This window comes from Antechinus flavipes, chromosome 3, assembly GCF_016432865.1.
Source record: "Antechinus flavipes isolate AdamAnt ecotype Samford, QLD, Australia chromosome 3, AdamAnt_v2, whole genome shotgun sequence".
Taxonomy (NCBI): Eukaryota; Metazoa; Chordata; class Mammalia; order Dasyuromorphia; family Dasyuridae; genus Antechinus; species Antechinus flavipes.
In genome coordinates, this window is record NC_067400.1 from 581130622 (window position 1) to 581148931 (window position 18310).

General features: G+C 51.2%; 1 protein-coding gene across 1 annotated transcript; it reads left to right on the forward strand.

The window, feature by feature from the left end:
- Positions 1-206: 206 nt before the first annotated feature.
- Positions 207-18016, forward strand: E2F2 (E2F transcription factor 2). The gene is made up of 7 exons (XM_051988237.1): positions 207-1270; positions 6423-6537; positions 11156-11375; positions 11822-11980; positions 12295-12409; positions 13136-13316; positions 16259-18016. Exons 1-7 carry the CDS (start codon positions 989-991, stop codon positions 16501-16503), a joined length of 1317 nt encoding a protein of 438 aa, XP_051844197.1. The 5' UTR covers positions 207-988; the 3' UTR covers positions 16504-18016.
- Positions 18017-18310: the final 294 nt, after the last annotated feature.

The following is an 18310-nucleotide window of genomic DNA, read 5'->3' on the forward strand; positions in this document are numbered from 1 at the left end:
ACTGACTCCTCTAGGACTTTAATACTCGATGCCTCTTCTGCCCAGTATTAATTAGCTTAGAGCCCTTTGCAACATGTTTGATGCAAAACCAACGTCAGCTCCTTTTAATTCCTCACCCTATATGCCTCCACCTACGCCAGGCGCTGAGAAATCAAAAAGAAAAGAAACGAAAATGTGTAATGTACATAATGATACTCCTACTGCTTTTAAAGCGTTTTGTTTTTATTTACATTTATAAAAATTGGGAGGGAAGAAAAGGAAACTGTTGCAAGGGTGACCCGGGGTGAGGAGGGCAAATGTGCCTTCCCCCTCCCACATCATGCCAGGGTTCCATCCTGCCTCACTCCACCTGCCTCCGTCATTTCCTCGGGAACCAAATCTTCCCAAACTATTGGCCTGCGAGTTCCTAGCACCGGCAAATCCGGCCCTGAATGAAAGGCACAGATCCTCGCCTACTAGGAGATTATGGGTGCGGTCCCTTTAAGGGAAGAACGTTCTGTTGCAATTGACTCCTGGCAGAATGTATCCTTTCCGGAAGGCGGAGCCTGTGCATGTTACTCTGACCAATCCGAGGGCGTTATTTTCCGCGGGAGATCCGAATTTCGCGGCACGCAGTTTGGCGCTAAAAAAAAAAAAAAGGAGGAAAAAAAAGGAGTCCCGGACACGGAGAGAACGGAGGGAGGGCCGGGGCAAGTGCAGCGCGGTCGGGGACCAATCTGGGCCTATCCCGGCGGAGACGGCCTCGCAGCCCCTAGGCACCCGGCAGGGGTCCGGACACCGGCTAGGTCCCCTCTGCCGGGCTGCCTGGAGGAGGCGGCGCGGGCTCCTCCTACCCTCCCCGCCCTCTTGGGGCTTGCCGCTGCCTAACCGGCTCGGACCCGGGCCGGCCATGCCCATCACATCCTAGCCCCCGCCGGGCTCCCTGGCCCCAGCCTTGTGCTTTCTCCTCCCTTATCCCAAAGGCTCCGGATCGTCTTCCCCAGACCCGATGTTGAGGATCCCCAAGGGGGTCTCCCCGGCTCCGGGGGGCTCCGCCCTGGCCGGACCGCAGAAACCTCCCCAGCCGCTGCAGATCAAGAAGGCCCTGCCGGTGGTGAGCCCGGTGTGGACGGCCGATGTGCGCAGCCCTCAGGGGGGCCCTGTCCCGGCCAGCCACTTCACACCGCTGTACCCCCCGATGGTGGCCGCCGCCGCCCCGGGCAGCTGCCTGGACGCCACCCCGCAGGGGCCTGAGATCCGCGCCGGCCGCGCCTCCGCCGGCCGGCTGCCGGTAATGCGCGGGGACCCCTCCCTCCTTCTTTCCTTTCTTCCTCCCTTTATCCCTGGTTTCTCCTCCTGCTGCGGGAAAAGCCCCGGATCTCGGCGGCTCGGAGCTCCCAGGCTTTCTCGTTTATGCGGTCGAGGCTCAATCTGTACATGGAAAGGGAGCCCCTTAGAGAGGTTTCGGAGGAGAGGATTTAACTGAACCTGTCGCTTCCCAAGCCAAGAAACGTACTTGGTTTTGCAGGTCAGGTTTTAGCTTTCAGAGCGTCCTGTCCTGTTAACGTGCGCCTGTACAAATACGGAGACTGAGCCTCGGAGGGGAAGAGAGGCTTGGCCGGAGGCACAAGCGGTCAGGCTGCCTCCCGCACCTCGTGCAGTTAGTATTCGAACGTCCCCTGCTCTCGGAAGCCTTGCAGCCCAGGATTTCTCCTAGCTATAAGGTGCCTCTGAGGGGCCCTGATTTGTCCTGTTTCTAACCCTGGCCTTCAGTGACATCTGGACCCTCTCCCAGGGAGATGCTGGCGCCGGGAGAGACTGAACTTCCCCTGTCGGGCCTTCGGCTTTCCTGTTCTGGGCGTGGGAGGGGACGTAACGAGCTGGAAGGCCAGTGGGTGACTCCTAGCTCCGACAAGCAAATACTTGACATAGATTGGAGAGACCAGAAGAGGAAGGGGCTAAGGGAAGAAGGAGGGCCTAAACCTGCTCCCACGGTCTTTGCTGGGTGGAATCCCGGCTCTCTCCCACCCTCTGATTCCTTGGGGGGAACTTCACCCCCTGCTTCCTCATTTTAAAAAGGGTGTGACCTGGAGGTTTTCCAGGCCAAACTATTGGTATTGACTTGATTTGATCGGGTCCCCGGAGCTGAATTTTTGCCAGTGGATTCTTTATACTCTACTGGGATCTTCGGTTTAAAGAAACCCTTTTGGACAGGGCTGTGAAAATCTATCTTTTTTTTTTTTTTTTTTTTAAATTATCCTTGAGAGGCAGAAACCTGGTTTCATCTCCGAGCTGGGCTGGGCTTTCCCTCCAGCTTTGTAAGGACTCGTATAGTTGACCTTGAAGAATCCAAGGTCATGTTCCTGCCTCGTTGAGGCTTTCGAGAAGGGAGGATTCAATAATGGTAAATCAGATGACCAGCCTTTTAAAAGAACCTCTAACAAAGGGGAGAAAATAAACCCTGTCATCAGGAGTATTGAGGCAAAAGGGAGGGAAAAAACTCTATCCTCAGGGGTACTAAGGCAAAGAGGAGGAAATGAACCCTGTCCTCTGGGGTACTAAGGCAAGAGGGAGAAAAAAACCTGTCCTGTGGGGTACTAAGGCAAAGAGGAGGAAATAAACCCTATCCTCAGGGGTACTAAGGCAAAAGGGAGAAAAAACCCTGTCCTCTGGGGTACTAAGGCAAACTTTGTCCTCAGGAACCTGAGATTTCTCTTTATAAATGGGACCTGTGATTTTCCTCTATGGGGAACTTGTATGTACCAATACAATCTGGACTTTCTCTCCAATTTAGTCTTAGTTGCCTGAATGAAGTACTGAATGATTTTAGGATTTGTTGTGGGTTCCGTATCCAGGATGTGTCAGTGTTAGGACTAGAATCCACGATTTCCCTGCTCAGAGGGCCAGCTCCTTATCCACAGTAATAAATAATAATAAACTCCAATAGCTCACATGAGAGCTACCAAATATTGTAGCCTTGACAATGCTGCCATTTTTTAGGATGCCCATTTTACAGATGGCACAAAAAAAGCCCAAAGGATTGACCTGATTCATGTAGAGTTCTGCAATTAGTTAATGGGGGCTGCCAGGATTCAGCAAATCCTGACTTCCAAGGCTGGCTCTCGTGACACTCCACCTGCTTCAGTACTCCTTGTTTCTTCTCCTGGCACCCAGGGCCTTTATAACCCCCCATCCCAGTCACCTCTGCGTTTGCAGCCTCCCATTCAGGCCTTGATTGTAGGTTTAGGTTCCCCTTGGAATCTGGATCTGAGCTCCAGGAGCTAATCCCTAAAGGTCTTTAACACTAAGATACTTAACGTAATTATCCGGACCATGAATATGTAGGAGCGGTGCTTTAAATTCTGTGAATCTGTGGTGGACATTAATGAGGTCATAGAATATGGAAGCCCGAGGGAGTCTGGGAAGCTCAGGGCTCTGAGGACCAGTTGCGGGCCCCAAGGCCCAAGAGAGATCCCGCCAGGTAGAATTAAGTGGAAGCCGACTCCAGATTGGGAGATAGGGCACCTGAGGCCAAAACCCGGCTCCGCAGCTCGCCACCTGCAGGGACTTCGGGCAAACCGCTTAACCCATGGCTTCCTCCGTCTGTAAAGTGGGGCTCCAGTTGGATGCTGGGTAATGCTGGCTAACTTGAGTTGTGGGATTTTGGGTGTGTAAAAAGTGCTTTGGCTCCCAGCGCTGGGCCCGAGGTTCTAACTGGGCCGGCTCATCCCCTGAGACCAGAACTGGAGGCTTCTGGCTTCCTAGGTCTGGAGGCTCAGCCTTAACTGTCTATGAACCTTTTTGTTAATCAGAAACTCTTCTGTAATGCAAATGAATGACCCTCTTTTATCGGTTGGGGATGTGAAAACCCTTTGGGGCCTCTGAGGGCCGGCATCCCTGAAACTGCCACAGCTGCAGGGGCTGGGCCTGGGCAGCTGGGCTTTGCTGAGGTGGGGGGTGGGGGGGAAAGATGCAAGGAGGGGCTGAAAATGACAGGGGAGGGGGCTGTTGTTAGTGGGAGTGGGAGCGGATGGGGTTGGAGGAGCTGGGATGGGAGGGAATGGATTTGTCCAATTCTGTTCCCAGCTATTTCTTCTCACTCACCAGGGGCTTCTAGGGCTGAGACTCCGTATTCACAGGCGGTTTGGTAGAAGTGTAGACCCGTTCTTCTCCTATTGCCCTTGCCTCTTGAATGCCATCAGCTAGGTCTTCTGGGTCCAGAGCCATAGAACCGGCCACACACCCCTCAACGGTGTTCTTGTGGAGCCAGAGGAGATGGTAGTGTAGGGTCCCTAGATTCATAGGCTGTCAGGAATGGCAGGGACTTTAGAACAGGGAATATCAAGGAGGAGAGGGCCTTTAGAACCCAGGAGGTCAGAGCCGGGAGAGCCCTCAGGACACAGGATGTCAGAGCTGGGAGGGCCCTTAGAACTCAGGAGGTCAGAGCTGAGAGGGCCCTTAGAACCCAGGAGGTCAGAGCTGGGAGGGCCCTTAGAACACAGGATCGCAAAGCTGGGAAGGTCATTAAAATATAATTAGTTTGAGATTTCTTTTAACCTGGGGTCCACAGATAGATTTTAAGGATGGTGTTTGTGAACTTGTTTTCTATTTTTTTAACATATATTAATGACTGAATTTTAATTAAATTTGTAGTCCTATGGATTTTTGTTTATAAACACAGAAGGGGTTTATAAACTTTACCAGCCTGCCTTAGGAGTAGGAGTCTATAACTCAAAAAAGGTTAAGATCGCCCCCTGACCTTGTGCTGGAAGGCTAAGAAAGGTCTGGTCATACATTCTGGCCCAAGGCCCTCTCTTTGTCCTACTGTGGAATTAGATAACTTTTCACTGCTCCATTTTGAAGATGAGAAAACTGAGACCCAGAGAAAGAGCACCCTGACTGTTGAGTTAGTACTAGAGGCAGGGACAGGACCCAGGTTTCCTGACCCCCAAAGGGGCTGGGCTTTGCCCTTCCTGGCCCCATCCTTACCTCCTAATTTTGGACTTTGTCTCTCTTTCCTGCCTTCCCTCCTTCCTTGATTTCCTTTCCCCCCTCCCTCCTTTTTTTAACTTCAACTTGTCCTTCCTTGTGTATCGAGTTACTGTGTCAGGCCCAGAGCACTAGGGATGAGCACCTTGGACAGAGTTAGGTGCTTTTTAGTGTTAGAAGGAAAGGGGGTCTTGGAGGGAGAAGTTTGAGGCTCTGATCTGACTACTAGCTTCTACTTTCCAGGCCCAGCTTGCTCATCTGTAAAGTGGGTATATTTGCACACCTTTCCCTGTTGGGTTGTTACAAGCCTAGTCTTTGTAGTGCATTAGAAACTATAAATTTATATGAGGTTATTATAAACGGGGTGGGAGTAAGTTTGTTTCCGATTAGATCCACGATTTCATTGAGAGGCTGTTCTGTAACTTGAGTCTCCTGGGGAGAGGGGATCCATCGGGCTTAAATTATTTATAGGAGGTCACCCAAGCCAGGAGCAAGGGCAGGGGCCGCCCTGAACCTCCACCTTCCAGTGCACCCTGTTGTTGTTTATTAATACTTATCCTCTCCCTGTGGCCCCCTCCCTCTCCCCCTCCCTGTGATTGGCTGTGGTTTCTGGGCCCCGCCAGAGCAGATGTGGCTGTGGTCTGATTTCCCCAGCAGGTGTTTCCCAAGCCTGGGGAGGATGGGTGGAGAGAGGAAGGGGGGGGCTGGGGGATTCCTCAGCCGCCTATCCTGGAGGCCGCTTGGATGGAGGGAGGGACCTTGGGGGATCCCTTTGGGCTCCGGGGTGCCTCCCACCCCTCAGGAAGCTCAATCCCTGGGCTCTCGGTGCCCTCTGGGTGCGGGCCAGGAAGCCTGGCTAAAGGGGAGGGGCTGCGACCCTGATAAGGACCAGCTGGGAAGCTGCTCTGCAGCCGGGCCCCACCCTGCCCAGCCCTACCCCGCTGGCCCCTGGAGATAGGCACAGGGCCCACTGGGTGCTGGCCCCGGCCTTCCCTAAACAATAAACCCCGGGCTCCCGCCCTTCCCCCAGCCTCGGGAGGGGTGGGAAGCTAAGTAACAGTCCTGTCCCTGACCTTAAGGAAATGGTTGGGTGATGGATTATGTGGAGAGAGCCCCCCTCCCCCAGCCCTGTGCTGGAGCCCTTCCCCAGACATGGCCTTCTCTCTCCCAGGAGCAGAGGCTCCTTAGGGCAAGCCAGGAATCTTTGGCCAGATCCCCTCAGAGCCTGGGAGATAGGCGGGTCCCCCTGGAGATTTTGATCTACTTGGTCAAGGCTAACCCTTGGGAAGCCCTGGAGGCTCCCTGCCGACAGAGCTCTTCCAGCACAGATTAGGAAACCGAGGCCTAACTAGGGCTTCAATGTCCTGGGCCCGGAACCAGGCTGTCGAGGTTGGGGGCGGGGAGGGGGGCTGGCGCGGCTTGCATGTTCTACTGATTTCTCTTTCGCTTTTTAGGGTTTCAAGGCTAAGAGGAAATTGGACCTGGAGGGAATGGGACGTCAGGGGCTCTCTGAATTCCGGACACCCAAGGGGAAGTGCGGCGGCGGTGACGGCCTCCCAAGTCCCAAGAGTGAGTGTCCTGGAGCATGACAGGAAGGGGAAAAACCAGGAGAGCAAAACGTGCTAATGAGCATCTTTCCTAGATTCCTGCTTTGAGCCTAGCTCACTGTGGGTGTGGACGTGCAGGGTATGAAAACCAGGAGTCATTGTTCTCAAGTTTAGCTGAGGAAACAAAGCGTAGAATGTAGAACCTGAGGACAAGGAGTGTCAGAGCTGGGAGGGCCCTTAGAACCCAGGAGTGTCAGAGCTGGGAGGGCCCTTAGAACCCAGGAGGTCAGAGCTGGGAGGGCCCTTAGAACCCAGGAGTGTCAGAGCTGGGAGGGCCCTTAGAACCCAGGAGTGTCAGAGCTGGGAGGGCCCTTAGAACCTAGGAGGTCAGAGCTGGGAGGGCCCTTAGAACCCAGGAGGTCAGAGCCGGGAAGGCCCTTAGAACATGGGATGTCAGAGCTGGGAGGGCCCTTAGAACCCAGGAGGTCAGAGCCGGGAAGGCCCTTAGAACCCGAGATGTCAGAGCTAGGAGGGACCTTAGAACATGGGATGTCAGAGCTGGGAGGGCCCTTAGAACCTGGGATGTCAGAGCTGGGAGGGCCCTTAGAGCCCAGGAGGTCAGAGCTGGGAGGGCCCTTAGAGCCCAGGAGGTCAGAGCTGGGAGGGCCCTTAGAACCCAGGAGGTCAGAGCCGGGAAGGCCCTTAGAACATGGGATGTCAGAGCCAGGAGGGCCCTTAGAACCCAGGAGGTCAGAGCCGGGAAGGCCCTTAGAACCCGAGATGTCAGAGCTGGGAGGGACCTTAGAACATGGGATGTCAGAGCTGGGAGGGCCCTTAGAACCTGGGATGTCAGAGCTAGGAGGGACCTTAGAACATGGGATGTCAGAGCTGGGAGGGCCCTTAGAACCCAGGATGTCAGAGCTAGGAGGGCATAGTTCCTTATGCCCCCTGAAATGACTTTTCCAAAATAATTTATATTGAGAGAAATTTTAGCCAGGAGAGGCTATCTTACAATACAGACTGGGTTATGATTCCTTAATTGAACTACAGAGTCCCATGCTGTTTTTCCTGCACCACTCCTTTCACTCCTGTCTCAATGGAGCGGGATGGGGTCTAGTACCAGTTCCTTCCAGCAGGGACTAGAGTAACTCTTAAGTCTTCCCATATAAGAGTTACCTCTGTCTTTAAGATATTAGACTGACTTAAGGTATCAGATATTGGATCTGAGTTACCTTGTCTTCAGAAATCATCCTTAACCCATTTCCCTACAAAAAACCTTTGTCCAACTATCGACTGCTTTTCTAAGGGATGTATCCCTGGCATTTGGGGGAAAAAACTCTGGAAAAAAATGGCAGTAGTGGCTAGCAGTGTCTACAGAGTGCTTTTAAAATTCATTTTGATCCCCACATCAATCCTGAGAGGTAGGTGCAATGACTATCGCCATTTTACAGGTGCAGAAACTGAGACTGAGGAAGGTTTACTTCCTTGCCCAGGATCACAGAGTTAGTAAGTGAGGCAAGATTTCAGTTCTTTTCAGTTTTATTTTAAATAGGGAGGTTTTAAATATGCGTCCTCGGAATCATGGAATTTTCCCCACCATCCTTAGACCCTCTTCCCCCTAAAAATCTTTGTGTAGCATTCTGCCTGTGCTTAAAAACTGCACCCTCCCAGAGGTACCCCATTTCACTTTGGGATCTCTCTGGTTGTCGGGAAGTCTTTGCTAATGTTGACTTAATGTCCTTGTCTCTCTCTGAGGAGTCTCTTCTCCCAGCCCATCCCATCCTTTCTGCTGCTCTTCCTCAGGTGGCCTGGACCCCCAGGGCCTCACCATCCTGGCTGACTTCCTGGGTCTTCTCCAACTTTTTGGGGTCTGAGCATTCAGACCTGGATGATGGCCGGTTGGTCTGTCTCCTTGCCCAATCTCTCCCAGACACTCTAGGCCCATCTTCCTCTGTCTCTCCCTAAAATGTGGATCTCTCCTCCTGTTTCATAAATTCTGCCAGCCCCTATTACCTCCAGCTTCAGAAGCCCTTTACGACCTTCCCAGTCTTCCCATCTTATTCTCCTCATATTTTTTCATCCCATAATATTGCCACCATTTACACTTCATAAAACCTAAAAATCTGTCAAAATGGGAATTAGATTCAGATTTATTTAAATCGATACAAAATGACATCATTGGTGCTTAATAAATGCTTGTTGATTGATTGGAAGTGAAATCAGCCCATCATTGCTATCTCTCAAGACACTCCCATTTCCAGAAGCTGCGCATTTTTCCTGGCTGTGCCCTGTGCCAAGGCCCTTTCTTCAGGTCCTCCCTGAAAACAACCTTCTAGATGAAGCTTTTTCCTGTTTTACTTCGGGACTTATGTCTTCCCTTCGTTATTATCTCCATTTTATTCTCTATATATCCTGCTTGTGCATGGTTAATAATAACTGCTACTTATCTTTATGAATACCTCATTTAATCTTCATAAAACCCTGGTAGGAGGAAGCATTATTATCATTATTTCCATTTTGTGAATGAGGAAACTGAAGTTGAGAGGGATTAAAATGACTTGTCCAGCTAGTAAGTAAGTGAGGCTGGCCTAAAACTTGGGTCTTACAGCTCAGATTTTGTGTTTTGTCACCCCTGTTAGTCTCTTAAGTTCCTGGAGAGCCAGAGACTGTTTTATTGTCTTCATATCCTCAGTCCTTGGGCGGCTAGGAGCACTGATCTGGAGCCAGAAAAACTCATCTTCCCAAGTTCAGATCTGGTCTCGGGTGCTTAGCTGGGTGAACTTGGACAAGTCACTTTACCTTATTTGTCTCAGTTTCCTCATCTGTAAAATGAGCTGGAGAAGGAAATGGCAAACCATTCCAGCGTCTTTGCCAAGAAAACCCCGAATGGGGTCACAGAGTCAGATGTGACTGAACTAGAACAATAAATATCCTCAGTCCTTAGCAGAGTACCTAGCATCTCGTGCATAGTGAATAAACTCTTGTTGACTTGACAGATCCAGAAAAATCCTAGTCAGAGCACAGAGACAGATAGTATTACCTCCCTCTTTCTGGAAACTAGAATGCAGTGGTAGCTGCTGAATCATAGCTCAGCTTGTATTCCACTAAAACCTCCCGATCTTTTCCAGAACAACTGCTGTCTGATTATGGCTCTCCCCATCCTGTACTTGTGAACGTGATTTGTAGAATCTGTATTTCTTTCTCTATACATTAGGGTGATACTTATTTATTCCTCAGAGTCGTTGTGAAGCAAGCATTTTGTAAAACTTAAAATGAGAATTAGAGTAAGATTTATTTCAGTTGATGCAAAATGATATCTTAATGAATGTTTATTAACTGATCAGTCAGTGAGCACCTGCTATATAATAGCAGGCCCCATGCTAAGCCCTAGGGAGAAGATAAAAGACAGAAGCTAGATCTAACCTTGAGAAGCTCCCATTCTAATGGGGGAGACAACATGAAGACAACTGTGTGTGAACAAGGTACAGACAGGAGAGGATGGAACTTGTCTAGGAATGGAGGCAGTAGAATTAAGGGGGATGGGAAAGAAAAAAAAGTCAGGAAAACATAAAATGATTACAGTGCTGCAAGGAAAATGACAAAAGAATAGGAAAATATAAAATGATTACAGTGCTGCAAGGGAAATGACAAAAGAATAGGAAAATATAAAATGATTACAGTGCTGCAAGGGAAAAGAACAGAAAAAGGAGATTGAGTCTAGTACCTGTTCCTTTTTTTACAGAAGGAGAACGTTGAGTTTGGAACACTGCCTCAGTTACTTTTTTTTCTTTAATCTTCATTATAAAGGCATAGATTTTGACAGGGGAAGTGCAACTATTTGAAAACAAAGGTTTTTTTTTTTTTTTTTAATCAAGAAAGAGGGAGTGAGCATTTTGTGCTTTACAGCTATTATCTACTTTGATCCTCACAACTACTCCAGGAGGTTGGTGCTCCCTTTTACAGATAAGGAAACTGAGGCAGGCAGAGGGTAAGTGACTTACCCAGCATCACACAGCTAGGAAGTGATTGGGTAGGGATTTTAATAAAATTGTTTAAAAGAAGAAATTTTTTAAAATAGATTTTTATTTACAAGTTATATGTATGGGTAATTTTATAGCATTGATAATTGCCAAACCTTTTGTTCCAATTTTTCCCCTCCTTCCTCCCACCCCCTCCCCTAGATGGCAGGATGACCAGTAGATGTTAAATATGTTAAAGTATAAATTAGATACACAATAAGTATACATGACCAAACCATTATTTTGCTGTACAAAAAGAATCGGACTCTGAAATATTGTACAATTAGCCTGTGAAGGAAATCCAAAATAGAGGCATTGGGAATTCGATGTAATGGTTCTTAGTCATCTCCCAGAGTTCTTTCGCTGGGTGTAGCTGGTTCAGTTCATTACTGCTCTATTGGAACTGATTTGGTTTATCTCATTGTTGAGGATGGTCAGGTCCATCAGAATTGATCTTCATATAGTATTGTTGTTGAAATATATAATGATCTCCTGGCCCTGCTCGTTTCACTCAGCCTCAGTTCGTGTATATAAGTCTCTCCAGGCAAAAGAAGAAATTTTTAAAAGAAAAGCTAGGATTCCCAGAGCCAGGTCTTTGTCTTTTTTTCCTCTTCTCGTCAGCCCCCAAATCACCAGGTGAGAAAACTAGGTATGACACATCTCTGGGCCTGCTCACCAAGAAGTTCATTTACCTGCTGAGCGAGTCAGAGGATGGAGTCCTGGACCTGAACTGGGCCGCCGAGGTGCTGGAAGTCCAGAAACGGCGCATCTATGACATCACCAACGTGCTGGAGGGCATCCAGCTCATCCGGAAGAAAGCCAAGAACAACATCCAATGGGTGTAAGTGGGAGACAGGCCTGGGGGGCCCCCGAGGAGGAGGATGGGCCGCCCTGGTCAGAGGGGTGTGGGAGACCCAGACCCCTCCTTGAGGAGCTGAGCTGGGGGTGGGAGGCCCGGATGCTGATGGATGACCCTGAGAATCCCAGCCCCTTTATGAGGGACTTCCTAACATCTAATACTCCTCCCAGAGTTTTCTGGTACCCAGAATCCCAAGGTGTTCTGAGGTGTAAGCTCTGAGGCCAGGGGCTGTTTCATTCGTTATGTCCCTGGCCTGTAGCAGGTGACCGTGGCTCGCTGCATCGAGTGATTTTAGCTCACTCAAACATTAAGCCTGTGAGTCTGGACTGAGCCAAGAGCAGCAGCCAGCCCTCTGCAGCTTCCCTGCCCTCGGGTTCTAGGCCTGCCCAGGAATTAAGAGTGAGGGCGTGGGCCCTCTCTATTCCCAGAGGCAGGGGAATGTTTGAAGACCCCGCTGGGGCCGGGAAGCAGCAGACCCTGGGGCAAGAGCTGAAGGAACTGAGCAACACGGAAAGGACCTTGGACCAACTGATTCAGAACTGCACCTTGGACCTGAAGAACCTGACGGAGGACGAGACCAACCAGAGATATCCTTTGGAGGAGGGGGCCTGGGATGTGGGGGGGGGGAGGCGGGGAAAGGGGCTCCTCCTAGGGGTGAGAGTGATCCCATCCATGGGCAAGGTCCGGGGGCCTCTCGAATTTCCATAGAAGGTTACACCAGTAGAGAAAGCACTCTGAACAGAGAAATGTTGTGAGCAAAGGTGTGGGGTTGGTGCGGAGGGGTAAATGACTGGGTTGACCGAGTCCTTGTCAAAGGGTAATGGGGGAAGGGTCTTGAAAACCAGATTAAGGAGCTTGGACCTGACAACACTCCTGTTTCCCTTAACCCTCTGGTTTCCACATTGGCCTATGTAACCTACCAGGACATTCGGGCTATAGGGAACTTCAAGGACCAGACGGTGATTGTGGTCAAAGCCCCTCCCGAGACTCGCCTGGAAGTCCCAGACCTGAGGGAGGTGAGGGGGCATTGGGCTGTTCTACTGGGAACCCGGGATCTAGGAAGCTCTACCCCCAGGGGACCAGCCAGGGTGCACGGATGCACTGTGGTCACCAGCAGGCCAGGGAACTCTCACAGAGCCTGAGAACATCCCAGGAACAAACCTGAGGGAATGGAATATCAGACCTGAGGCCTCAGGAGGCAGAAGGATAGTGGTGATGGGGCATTAACTTAAATGTCAGCTAGGAAGGCCTTAGATCCCAGAGATGTCAGAGCTGGGAGGGCCCTTAGAACCCGGGATGTCAGAGCCGGGAGGGCCCTTAGAACCCGGGATGTCAGAGCTGGGAGGGCCTTAGAACCCAGGAGGTCAGAGCTGGGAGGGCCTTAGAACCCAGGATATTGAAGCTGGGAGGGCCCTTAGAACCCGGGATGTCGGAGCTGGGAGGGTCCTTAGAACCCGGGAGGTCAGAGCTGGGAGGACCCTTAGAACCCAGGAGGTCAGAGCTGGGAGGGCCTTAGAACCCAGGATGTTGAAGCTGGGAGGGCCCTTAGAACCCGGGATGTCGGAACTGGGAGGGTCCTTAGAACCCAGGATGTCGGAGCTGGGAGGGCCCTTAGAACCCAGGATGTTGAAGCTGGGAGGGGCCTTAGAACCCAGGATGTCGGAGCTGGGAGGGGCCTTAGAACACAGGATGCCCTCACAGCTCCCCCCAAACCTGTCCTGATGATGTCTCTCATCTTGCAGGACAACTTGCAGATTTATTTGAAGAGTACCAACGGACCCATTGAGGTGTACCTGTGTCCAGAAGAAAATCTAGAGGCTGGCAGCCCCTCCCAGGAGGCTCCTCCCTGTGGCTCAGGCCCGTTCACTGGCCTGCCTGGCAGCCCTGGCAGCTCTGGAGGCCTGGATTTCATTGTACCCCCAGGTAGGTGCTGGGTCAGAATTGTGGTCTCTTCTCATTCTGGGAAGAGAGGAGAACAGGTGTCCATTACTCGCGCCCCCCCCCCCCCGGGACTGCAACCCCTTAAAACGCCACAAAAAGTTCCTTTAACTCAGATTTCCTTTAGTTTTACTGGGACGGTGATCATCAAAGAGGATTCATTGATTGTGTACTTTATGCAGGGCGTTGCTAGTCCCAAAAGGGGATGTGGAGAAGCTTAATCTAAGAGCAGTCACTGAATGAGAATCGGTGGGAAGTCTTGAGCATAGAATGCCCTTATAACCCAGGAGGTCAGAGCCGGGAGGGCCCTTAGAACCCAGGAGGTCAGAGCTGGGAGGGCCTTAGAACCCAGGAGGTCAGAGCTGGGAGGGCCTTAGAACCAGGAGGTCAGAGCCGGGAGGGCCTTAGAACCCAGGAGGTCAGAGCTGGGAGGGCCTTAGAACCAGGAGGTCAGAGCCGGGAGGGCCTTAGAACATGGGATGTCAGAGTCTCTAGTGCTCCCTCTTCATTATAAAGAGGACTGAAGCTAAGAATAAGTGAGTTATCCTAGATCATTCAGCTCCTTGGTGATGGAGCCAATCCATGGACCCTAACTCAGTGGGCCTTGTACCCACACTGCCTCTTCTATACATGGAAAGATAATTTGTTCTGCCTGTTTATTTGAATGAGCCCTCTGTCCATTACATAGATAATAGTAATAATTGTATCTATACATATATAAATATATATACTTAAACATATATAAATAACTAGAATTTGTCTAGCACTTTAAAGTTTATAGATGAGAGTTCCCCTTTATTCCCTATGGTACCATTTCCCCATCTCCGTGTACTCTTTCAGAAAATGAGAGCTACAGGAGTGTCAAGGCAGGAGTGGCGGAGGTGGGATTTGAATATGATCTTGAAAACATTTGAATTTTTCTGCTCTTCCTCCTCCCCTGTGCTCTTGGGGCCCTGTATAGGTGGGTCTTTAGCAGTGGTCTGTACAGGTGGCGAGGGGCAGGGAGTCTGTGTCCTGTGTCCATGTTGGGAGCCCCTTCTCCCCACAGACGGTTATCTCCAATGATAAGCCTATGAAACAAAGTCACAGCCCCCAGGCCTTGATACTGGTGCGCTGATAGCATCTGAATATGAGTCAGACTTGATGGCTCCTAATGGGCTTTCACATCCATTATCTTATTAACTCCTCGAAACCCATTTTGGGGGAGGTAGGTCAGGTCAGAATTATTATCCTCCTTCTGCAGACCGAGGTCCTCAGATATGCCATAAAAATGAAAACTTAAGTCCCCAAGTTCCCTAGTCTGATACTTTCACCCCACTTCCTGCTCAAGGCCCAGAATGCCCTGGTAAAGTTTGGGAGGCCCACGCCCGTTCTCCGGCTTCATTCCCCTGGTCCAGCCCAGGCCCTATCTCCTTGGCCCAGGTCCCTCCTTGCTCTCCCTCCTCTTCCCCCGTACCTTAGCCAGGGTGGGGAGGAGCTTTTAGCTCCTGAGCTCCCTATTGGGAGAAGGGGGAGCCCTCTGAGTTTGGGCCGGAAGGTGATGCTGCCTGAGCCCGGGAACAACGATGAGAGCTCGGTTTAGGGCTGGCTTGAGTGAGTCCCAAGCCTACTCCTCTCCCTAAATCCTTCCTCCTTTCGTGCCGGCCGTTCTGCCATTAGAAAGTCATTCCTTTGGAAAGTAAAGCCATTTTACTCCAGAATCTCCTTTATTTTAAAAATTAAACCTTTATTAGCGTGCAACTTGAGGAGAATTTGTTTAATCTAAGAGTGGAGGGGAAATCCTTTCTAATTGTTTTTGAGATCCCAAGGATACCAGTATGTCAAGCAATGCATGTCAGTTGTCTCTCGGATCAGGGCAGTGGACGGGGAGAGATGGCTTTTTATGCATTAAAAGAAAACCAGAGGCCATGGACCAGCATGCAGGATTAGGCCGTCTGCTTCCTAATTGGAAGAAAGATTCCGGTCTTTCTGAGTTGGGGGGAGGAGCCAACAGGTACAACTGCCTGAAGTCACAAAAAGGTGCCCTGCAACCCTCAAGTGTCAAAGGAACAAGGAGGCAGTAATGGGGGTTGGAGAAGCCTCCGTTTTTGTCCTTGTCGGGGTCCTTGGGGCGTTGGGTCCTTTCCCAAAATTCCCTTTGTTTATCTACACACAAAGGCAGGCCCTGAGACACAGCAGAGAGAGCTGCGGACCCCCCTTTCCCCTCCCCAGTTAGGGATGTGCGACAGCAGGAGCTCTATGGCGCCGCAGTGCACAGAGCAATTCAAACAGGACCTCAGATCTTTGCTAGTGCAAAGGGATCTTGGGCCAGTCCCTTTTCCCGTGTCTTCCTCAGTCTTTTCAAGTATAAAATGAGGGAATCAAGTGTATTTGCAAAGCACTTAGCCCACTGAATGCATATGTTTATTAGCCCTTCCCCAGGAAAGTAACTTTATTCTTCCCAGGCCTTAATTTAACAAATGATCTTTGATGGATTAACTTCCCCCTCTGTAACATGAAGAGGTTCTGGGGATGGGTGGGGGGGAGATCACTGAATCTCAGAGCTAGAAGGTTATCTGAGATACATGGATAACTCCTTACCCTCCTCCCTCCTCCCCCCCTGCCCCACAGTGGCTTGGAGACCTCCAGGGATGGGGAGTTCGCTACCTGATGATGTTTGGACAAAGTGCTATTAATTTGAGAAGATCACTGCCTTTGTAGTTACCCTGTGAGACACTCAGTCTTCCTCGGTTTCTTTATTTGTAAAATTTAGGAGCTAATCTCATTACTCTCTGGGGCCCCTTCTGGGTCTGGGATAATGGGATCTGACCTTGTGAGGTCCCTTCTGGGCCTGGCCATCATGGATGCTGTCTGTACAGGGGCCCAGCCTAAGGGGTAAGGAGGCCCTTTTGGGGGTGGGAGTACAACCGATTGGTCTCTCTCCTTAGCCGTGGCTCTGAAGTCCCAGCCGTCCCAGGCCCTGCTGGAGGTGAACGAGGGCCTCCTGGACCTGCCTCACCCACTCCTGCAGCAGACCGAGGACCAGCTCCTGACCTCGTCCCTGAGCGGCTCGCCTCTGGTCAACTTCTCCCCACCCCTGGATGAGGAGGACTACCTGTGGGGCCTGGATAGCGGAGAGGGTGTCAGCGACCTCTTTGAGTCCTACGACCTCGGGGATCTCCTGAGGAACTAAGCAGCCTCAGCTCTCCACCTCTGCATCAGCACTGGGCACTCAGAGCGGCCGTTACCGGCCTGGGGAGGGTGGAAGTCGGGGTCTGGGGAGTGTCCTTCCCCTTAGGCCTCTCTGGCTCCCCAGTACCCTCTGCTTTTCCTTCCTTTCCTCAAGGAGTCAGACTCCAGGAGCAGCAAATTGGGGGTGGCAGCTGTTTATGGGATGGTGTTTGGGCATTCCCTTCCCTCCATGTCCCCAAGCTAAGGACTGCTCCTTCTGATTCCCATCCCTGATCAATTCCCAGGTAACACTTCTCTCTCTGGCTCACAGACCAGGCTGAGGGGCTCCTTCCTAGGGGGAACCCACTTCTCAGAGGGGTTTAGACCCAAGTTCATGGTGCTTTGATGTGCCTCAAGGCTTTGGAGCCTACGATGCACTTATAGTATTTATTTGGGGTTTTCAGGTTTGAATTGCTTCAATGTTTTGCCCAGATTCCCTGCCGTTGGTTCAGCAGGGAAACTCAATGTTTTCCTGGGTGTTTTTGTTTTTTAAAGAAAGATATACTTTCTCGATGTGGCTAGTCCCCTGCCTCCATACCCCAACCCCCAAGTCAACCAGGTTCTAGAAGTCTGTCTGGCCTTCCTGGAAAGCTTCCTCAGTCCCAGTGGGGAAGGCTGTCTGTGTGTGCGTGTGCGTGCGTGTGTGTGTGTGTGCAGGCCAGGACCCTCTTGGCAGCTGAAGGGATCTTGCTTCCCTTGGTAGACGGGCCTGCCTGATTTCCCCGGCCTGATGGATGCTGTTCCCTGCGGTGGAAAGATGGCAGCTCTCTGATCCCCCCCCCAGTCACAAGCTCCGAGTCCAGGAGACCTGCCCTCTCTTGCCACTGACCGTCCAGGCCCCTGGTGGAGGTGGCCTGTGACGTGATCGATGGGAGGGTGACTGGTGTTCCCTCCCCAGAAGCACTTAGGAGCTGTAGGAGATGTGCAGGGGACGCCCACCCCAGCTGCAGGTCCCCGTTGGCTGGGATAGATTGGGGCGCATCCCTTTATTCCCTCCTTAGCAGCCATTTCTTCCCCTCCCCTCCTATCTCCTCTCCCAAGCCTCCTTGCCCCTCTTCGGTCTGATCCTTTCTGACACAATAGCACTACCTGGAGAGGTAAGGAAGAATGGTACTACCCATTAGGAGACCCCAGTCCACCCCCAACCCCTCCGACCACCCTTGTGAGAAACTGCTCACGTCCCTCAACTTAGTTCCACCTGCCACAAGGTGCCCCCTGGTGACAGGAGTGATGCTGACATTCGGTGACCGCCTGTGACTCCGTCCCCTGGGGCTCTGAAACAACTCTTCCCTTCACCCTCCATCAGCCATTGGGGGCTGCAGGCAGGTTCTGTCCTTTGGTTTGCGGGCAAAGATGTAGTTGGGGGGGGAGGTGGGAGTGGACCTAAGCCCTCATGGCACTGGGCTGGGACGCACTTTGTATTTTTGTTTGAATTGAAATTTGTGGCATTAAATGGGTTTGCAATGTGAAATTAACATGATCGCTATTTGAGTGCATTTTCTTGGCAATGTTAGGGCTGGGGATGGGGCCACGGATACCTCGTGTGGGAGCCCTGGGAACGGACTCAGAGGGAGATGGGGGTTGATGCTGCCATGCTTTCACCTGGCTTGGCTTGTCCCATATTGGAGAACAGAAAGGCCAGTCTGTCTCTTTCTGTGTAGGTGTGTCTGTCTGTCTCTGTCTCCTTGTCTCTCTCTTTCGCTCTCTCTCCTTCCTTCCCTCCCTTTTTTCCCTCCTCTATGTCTTTATGTTTCTCTTTCCCTCCTCTC

Coding starts and splice junctions, on each gene's coding strand:
- E2F2 (XM_051988237.1), top strand. CDS start 989: ATGTTGAGGATCCCCAAGGGGGTCTCCCCGGCTCCGGGGGGCTCCGCC. Junction 6,538..11,155: donor CGGCCTCCCAAGTCCCAAGA/GTGAGTGTCCTG, acceptor TCTTCTCGTCAG/CCCCCAAATCACCAGGTGAG. Junction 12,410..13,135: donor AAGTCCCAGACCTGAGGGAG/GTGAGGGGGCAT, acceptor CTCATCTTGCAG/GACAACTTGCAGATTTATTT.